The sequence below is a fragment of the Gavialis gangeticus genome, unplaced genomic scaffold, assembly GCF_001723915.1.
Source record: "Gavialis gangeticus isolate Ggan-Ray unplaced genomic scaffold, GavGan_comp1, whole genome shotgun sequence".
NCBI classification, from domain to species: Eukaryota; Metazoa; Chordata; order Crocodylia; family Gavialidae; genus Gavialis; species Gavialis gangeticus.
This window is the reverse complement of record NW_017729019.1, coordinates 4,931,540-4,939,550: the sequence shown is the minus strand read 5'-3', so window position 1 is coordinate 4,939,550 and position 8,011 is coordinate 4,931,540. Positions and strand designations below refer to the sequence as shown.

Here is an 8,011-nt window from a genome sequence, read left to right as displayed (position 1 = left end):
GGGAGCATTGCTGGAAACTGCTCAAAGCAGACGCAGGTAGCACACTTCCACAGCACCCAGGTCCTAGCCTCTCCAGAAAAGGAAAAAGCTAATGTCAGCTTTTTGAGATGCTGTAGAGGACACTCCTGCACAGCTCTCAGGCACACTAATCATTTCCCCCATCCCAAAAGGCTGGGAGAACGCCAAATCCCCCGTATTCACAGGCAGGGACCTGCACAGCTGCAGCCTTCCTCCGGCATTTATGAATTAAACAATCACCTTGCTACAAGCCAGGGGGGCCGTGAGACCTGCCCGGTTGTTTGAGGTGACTGGCAGGCAGCGCTCGGGCACTGTCCACCTCCCCGGCAGCCGCAGGACTCGGCCTGCCTTACAATACTGCCTATTTGACTAATCAGAACATTGTGTCCTTGGCCAGCTAAGTCCTCGCTGTTACCAACCTGAAGTAAACAGATTCTGCAGCAGCAATGAGCCCGTTACCAAGGCCACAGTATTGATCAGAAAGGGTAATTAAAATGCACGGTTCAACTGACCCGATGCGACGGGGCTGCTGGGTGGCCCCCGAGCGGCGTGAATAGCTGCAACATCCGTGTCCTGCTTTCTCCAAGCCAATTCCCACCAGACTCCAGAGTGGCAGAAGCTGCCTTCCCGGTGCACAAGCATCCTTCACTTCAAGTGGAATTTGTGATGACAGTCCGAGTCCTGCTCCAATCTCCCACCCACAGCCTGACAGGTCCCAAATCACTTTTCTGTTTGGCTTGGGTTCCTCGCAGCGCTTTCAACTTCCTCATCTAGCACACGCCAACGCCAGCCCAGCAGCAATGCTGAGCTCTGGCGTACTGGGCTACATTTAGGAAAAGGGGCACCTCTCAATACATTTAACCAAAGTTTCACTAAATATGGGCTGAGAAAAGGCAAACCTCCATGAAGCAAAGCCGTGCTTATGAGGGAACAGTTTACAGACTATAGGCTCGGTGGCTCCTCTCAATGTTAGCATAGTTCAGACCAGCCCAATGCTAGTCTCAAATATGGAGCTAGTACTTTCTCACCATCCAAATTACTCAGGGTCACCCCTCTGCTCTGGGACAGGTTTTTAAGCTTTTTCTGCTCTCCATTATGGAGTACTCTTTGCATACAAGAAGTGTTGATGGCTATCCTGTTTCTAACAATTTCTCCTTGCGCATCTATAGGGGACAGGACAAGTAGTAATAGGCTTGAAGTGCAGCAAGACAGATGCAGGTTGGACATTAGGAAGAACTAACTATGCAGCTGGGAAGCACTGGAACAGATGCCCCAGAGGCTGCAGAACCTCTAGCACTGGAAAATGTGAAGTGCAAGTTAGAGAGACATTTAGCTGGAACGGTTTAGACCACGAAGGCCAGCCTTTCTGGCAGCCAAGTAGCCCCCCTATGCCTCAAGTGCCACTCCAGTCACCTTCCTCTGTCTGATCTGCTGCTGTGCCTTCTGCTCCCTGCTCAATTTTTTTGCTGCTCTTTCTGCTTCCCGCCATATCTGCTGCTGTACTGCCAGTCCCCTCCCCGGTCTGCTGGCAGGCTGCCCATGCTACCCCTAAACCCCTAGTTTAGAAAGCAACAATCATGCATTGCTAGATGATCTCATCTGCTCTCTTCAGGCCATTACATCTTTGACTCTACAGATGCTCAACTGATCAAAGAGCTTAAAAAAGCTCAACAACCCTATCGTAAAAGTGTAACATCCTATGCACAGAAAACTTTGTAAATATACCAATACATAGTGAGCCATTTACAAGTCCTTTATTAAATGTTCTGAGACTTGCAATCAGGCCATACATAGTTCTGCTCACCTTTGCTTAACAAAAGTGATTAATAAATCCATTGGGGGGGGGGGCTGCGTCAACCAGGGTCCGCTATCTGCAAGAACATACAGACAATGCACATCAACAGCTTGTCTGAAGTAGTCAGATCACATCTGGCTCTGAGCAGCAGATTCCAAAGGACACATGGAGGAAGAACTGCGAGCAGTTTGGAAAGAGTAGACTCAACCACTGGACTCCGGCTTGTGCAACGGGGGAAGGACGAACTGTCAGGATCATGAAGAAATTGTTCTAGCCTGCTCCATTCTGCAACACAGCCTTCTTAAATAAACCAACCTTGCTATCCGTGGATCTCCTATACTTGGGAACAAACACCACATGTGCTTCTTTAATCTTCCTTTAAACCATTTTCCCACCAGGAACAGCCTAGGAGCCTCCAAGGAGCCTTGCAGGTAACAACGATGGGACAGATAGGCACACCTGCACCTTTCAGAGGCATTGTAACTGCAGGATCCTAACTGGCTATGAAAAAACACAACTCCAACAGAGTCTGCAAGAGCAGGTCCTAGGAACCAGGAAGCCGACGGAGAATTTTAACACCCTTCAAGGACCTGAAGATGAGACACCCTCAGGCTGCAAACTCTGACCACAGGAGTCCGTGCAGACAAAATTGGTGGTTTTAATATATGGCCTCTCACTCCAAAGAACACGTGTCACTCAGATGCCAGAGGTCCTCATCATTCTGGCTCTCCACGTCGGCCAAGAGCTCTCTCACCCAGAGCTGTAGAGTGCCCTCAAGATCTTTGCAGACCAGACAGGCTGCCGATATCACTTCTTCCTCTTGTATTATTACTAGAACACAGGGATAAGTCTCCCTTACAAAGGATCAAAGGCTGTTACCATGCCCAGGTAACTGTACACCCCCTCAAGATAGGTAAAAGGCTCTGCACAGCATCCTGGGAACAAGCAGAGCTGAGAGTGGAGTACCGGGGGACTGGTAAGATCCTGACCAACTTAGATATATTTGTTGGTAACTTGTAAAAAAAGGTTTAATGACATTTAGGCAATACTAAACCCCAAAGGACGGCAAATACCGGTTGGTAGGAACAGAGAGTCCTTGTCAGGTCAAACATAGAAGGAAGTTAAGAGAATGAGATTTAATTTAGGAGAGTGCAGTTAATGCACATGGTAAAACATAATCCAAAAATACAGAACTACAATAAATATAGAAACCTGGAAAGCCACAACAGCAAAAAAGACTTAAGGGTGGATGGCAACAAAATGTGAATCTGCTGTGCAAGGTACCAGTAAGATAATTCCTAGCCTTGTACAAGAGAAGCATCTCAGGATAGACATGAAGGTGACAAAGTCTCCCCTCTTTGGCTATAGGGGGAGAGAGCATCTAAAATTCAGCATCGAGTCCCGGGCACCTTGTCAGCAGCCAAACAAGAGCCAGAGAGGTCAGCAGAGAGAGCCAGGAGGCTGCAGAGAATTACATAAGGAAGAAACATGACAGTTAAAGGCACAGGATTTGGCTGAGCAGGGAGTGAGGAAGCGAGGAGGTGGGAGACACGGTAATCATCTCCAAGTATGTGAAAGCAAGGGAGGATTTATGGGGGATGCCAGGAGATTTAATTGGGAACACACTAAGAAAGGGACGTCGGAATGAGTTCAGTCAAGCTCTTTGATAAGATGGCCTAGTAGGATAGACTGTGACAGCCTAACGGGATAATGGCTGAAACCCCATTACTCGGCACATTCATATTGAGACTGGCACATGTTTTAGGGCTTTTATCCAATACTGGAGGGAATAAACCTGAGTCACTCAAACCACTGAGAACCACTGCATGCGCTTGGGTAAAACGACTGTGTAGCATGTAGCAAGCCTGTCCGAAGAACGGCACATAACTAACCTCCTTCCACTGAAGAAGTGACGCACTGGGAGTGAGCAGACTCAACATCAAGGCTACAGCCAGCACCATGGAAGCATCAGAGCAGCTCTGGAGAGTGACCTCAAAAAATCAGCAGCAGACACCAGGCTCTGGGGAAGGCACAGAGTACTGTCTAGAACAGCGGTTTTCAACCTGTGGTCTGTGGACACTTGGCGGTCCTCAGGCTACATCGAAGAGGTCCATGAAAAATGGACTACAATTAATCAAAAGTATGTGAATAACCACACTTACAGGCAGCACCTCCATTTGAAATTTCCAAAAGGGTCCAACGAATGAAAAGAGGTTGAAAACCACTGCTCTAGTGTGATCCACTTCATATGAGAACCGGATCTTAAGGCAGTCCTCACCCCTTCCAACTTCATTCCTGCCAGTGTCCCCTTGCCCACCCCCCACCCACATTTTCCTTTCTCTGCATTCTCCCCCTGTCATATACACAGTAGCTTTGACTCTGTACCACAGCAAAGCTGCAGCAGTGCATTAGTATTCTCCTTGGCACCTCCAGTACACAGCCTCAGTGGGATTCCAGTGATGCCGTCTTACGCAGGTTCACAAGCAACAAAACCCACAGAGCCAGTGCAGCTGGTTCCATGGGAAGGGGGGAGGGAACATTGCATTTATCTACTGCTCAAGCCAAGAAAGTAAAAACCCTGGGCATGTGCTACAAAGCTCCAGTCGCCGGCTGAAGCAGCAAGCACGAGACAGAATTTAGCCCATCTTGCACACCAACTCTGTTGCATGAATAAGAATAACCGACTGCTGGTCAGTCTGATGAAAAGTAGCTCCCACGTGACCAGGTAGATCAAGGGGGCCATGAAGCATCATGGTGGTGGTACAGGAGGACACTGCAGTAGTATGCTGCTGTTACAATCAACTCCAGAAACTCTAAGGATATAGTATGCATTGCAGTTAGGGATCACATGGGCTCCCCAAGCAAGAAGTCTTCCTTGGCCAACTTTATCATCTCAGGGCATTTCATCTTCTCCACTTAGAGCACTTCCCCACTCAGATCAAAGAGCAGGTACCACCCTCACCTCAAAATAAAATGGCTCCATTACCAAAATCTTCCATAAACAAGAGCACCCAAGAGTCCTGTTCACTGAACGTAAAGAGGGCAATTAAGACATGAGGACACTGGTATTCCCTAAGGAAAACGGCTCAAACCACTAACACCAAACACCCTGTTGGGTATAGGGTGAGGAGGGGGGATTATTTCAGTCCTTTGAGAATAGAGTACGATTCCTGAGCTGTCACAGGAACAGTTGCCCTGGACATGTGGATTCCTCACTATTTCACGGCTGTAGGGAGATCCACTCTCTGGCTGCTAATCCACCCGTGTTTCTAAAGCACCCACTGTAACATCTATGGATAGCAGTAGGGACAACTGGAAAATGCAGCTGCATGTTGCAACATGGCAGTTCCACTGGGAAGAAAACTGGTGTCCTTCGGCTCAACAAGACAAGATTTCCATTAGGCTGCAGTGAAGCAAGCATCGTTCCCCGTCTCAGAGACAACCACGCACTGCTACGGAGGACCAAAATCTCACTTCACCTCAGCTTCTCCGGCTTCTGCTTAAAGGCAGAGTCTATCACGTTTAAGCTTTTAATCACTTACTTCCTGCTGTTTCCCTTTTTAACCTTTTTCCAAGTTAATGACAAGAGGAAAAAAATGTATCAGGAGATCCTCAAGGCTGGTTTGCAGAACTAACATAGATCCTACCAGCTGGATCGCTCAGGCTTCCACAGTGGGTTGTTTCGAGGAGCATGTTTGCTTCTTCCATGACCAGCTCTTCTCTCAGTCTAGCTCCTGTCCGAGTACCTCCTCATTAATGGTCCCCACCTTTGGGCGCTTCGCCTGGGAAACTAAACACACTGGCAACTCGCCTGCATGAACACAGAGAGACGTTCACTCCTATCAGCACTTTCACTGCACACTGGTGCTCGCAGCAAACGTAAGCATAAGCCTCCCCTTTGAAAAGCTATTCAGTAAGAGTTAGTACAAAAGAGAGAGCACCCATACCAACACCCTGGGGATATTCCCAACTTCCTCCATCTGATCTTCAATGCACCCTGCCCCTTAAAAAATCCTTGGTCCAGAGGATGTCAGTCAGGGCAAGGATTTGATAACTTCCCTGCCAGGTTTGGTTTATTTCAGGGTTTTTAATACCATACTTACTAGGGACCTCACTCCTCTGACAAAACCATAGCAGGAAGCTCTCAGCTACTTTCCTGGAATTTTTAGATAAAGGCGATGAGCTTCGAAGCTCACCAAGACACTCTGCCTTGCATTAAAAATAAAGAAGGGTTGCAAAAAGTAATAAGGCCCTTTTCTGATTATGATTTTGATACAAAGCAATCTGAAAACGCCTCGAGCTCCGAGACAAGCCGCAGACCCTCAGCACTGGATGCTTCAGAGCAGCATTTCTCAACCGGTTGAGTCGCGACCCAAAAGTGAGTCACAAGAATATAAGAAAGGGTCACGAACAAACTTTAAAAATGGATCAACACACTTTGAAAAAAAAAGGAGAAAAACGTGGGAAACCGTGGCTTTTCCCTTGCAGGCTGGCAGAGGTCCAGCCTGTGACGGGCTACTTGTGACTCCCCTGCCCCACACCCACCCACTGCCCCACACACCGAGGGGCTGGGGGCAGCGGGTCAGGACTGGCCATCGAGGTTTACAAATGGGTCCTGGTGCAGAAAAGGTTGAAAACCGCTGCTTTCGAGGTTGCCAGTGCCTCCACTCTTCACAATCGCTGGGGGGGCCTGCAGCATTCACTCTTCAGGGCTGGCACCCGTTATGTTGTTATCAGCCTCAAAGCTCATCTCACTGCATGCCCTCCAATGCTCGGGGCAGCATTACAGCGAGATCCTGGGCAGCGAGGTTGAGTCAGCAGCACAACACGAGCACAGATCATAGATGCGAGGGTTGGAAGGGCCCTCGACAGATCATCGAGTCCGACTCCCTGCCTAGCGTTTTGTATCTGGCTGCAAAACAGCCTCTACCTACAGCTGCAACGTCAAGTGAATACCTCTACGGACTCACCAACCCCCCGGAGATCTAAAGAGCCTTCTCCACACTACCGCCACCCGCCAGAGGACGCTAAGTGCCAGGTGTCCCTTGGGCAGCGACAGTGTCCATTTCCCATTGGTTTCACAGCTCTCCGGGGAAACTGGAACAGCTGGAAGGCGCCTGGCTCCCACGCTCCAGCTGTGGCTGCACCTCTGGAACGGCAGGCAGGGCTCCTTCGCCCAGGCCCAAGCCAATGCTGCCCGGGCTCGGGGATTGCCCCAGCTCCTCAATCCCCAGCAGCCGGAGGCTGGTTAAGCAAGCACCCCGGGCGCGGGGAGATGCCGGAAAGGCGAGTGGGCAACGCACGAGGCTCGCACAACCCCGGTCCCCCCACAGTCAACCCCAAGCCGGGGACCCCGCAGGCACTGGTGCACGGGGGTGTCAGCACATACCCTCGCACAGGAGTCTGCCCTCCCCCCCCGTTGCAAACAGACCGTGCCATTATCCCGGGATAACCCACGCCATCCCGGGTCAAGGCAGGCAGGCACCCTTGCCTCTATCTCAGGATAAACCCTTGCTGCCCCCTTAGTGGGGGAGGCGAGGGCAGCAGGGGTTAATTTCGGGATAGCCCCGCACAGGGGAGGGGAGGACAGACCACCCCCCCTCAGGGGTACCTTTTTGGGCGCCTTGGTGACGGTGGCCATGAAGTTGAACTTCTCGGCGTCCTCTATCTCCTTGGCCTGCTTCATTTCGTCCCCGGCCGCCGCGTCCGGCACCGACATCCTGGTGCTGCAAGCCGGGCCGGGCCGGGCCGAGCCGGACGCAGGGACTCGAACCCGCGAAACCGCGGGACTAGGTGGCGGGGGCAGCGCAGATCTCGTGCCCACCCGGCCGGACCTCTGCAGGCGGACTGCGGCCGCCGCACGCCGCGGGAGGGGGCGGGGCTAGGCGCGATACGTCAGCACGCACAGGCCGGCTTAGCGTCGGCACGCACGGGCCGGGCAAGGGACGCGAGGGGGAAGTGCTGGCAAGGAGAGGTGGCGCGGAGCCCGGCTGGCGCCGCGCGCCCCCTGGAGGGGAGGAGTGGGGCGTGCAGCAGGGCTGGTGGGCACTGGGCATTCAGAGGCATGCTGGAGCTGGGAGCCCACACTGCTGTGTGCGCCAGACTGGGCGACTATGTGCCAGGAGCGTGGCGTACCCTCGTGGCGCAGAAGGGTCCCTGTGTCCCCAGAGATGCCAGTCTAGGCGCTGGCCAGACGTG

At 51.5% G+C, this 8,011-nt stretch overlaps 1 protein-coding gene across 4 annotated transcripts in view; it reads right to left on the bottom strand.

Moving 5' to 3' along the window:
• AHCYL1 (adenosylhomocysteinase like 1) overlaps positions 1–7,666 on the bottom strand; it is a 49,544-nt gene extending 41,878 nt beyond the window's left edge. For 3 of the 4 annotated variants that reach the window (XM_019513877.1, XM_019513874.1, XM_019513876.1), the window contains exon 1: positions 7,425–7,666. In XM_019513877.1, the coding sequence (XP_019369422.1) occupies positions 7,425–7,532 (108 nt within the window). In that variant the 5' untranslated portion in view covers positions 7,533–7,666. The remainder of the gene's footprint in view (positions 1–7,424) is intronic. The other variant, XM_019513873.1, reaches the window with a different exon arrangement.
• Between the last annotated feature and the right edge of the window lie 345 nt (positions 7,667–8,011).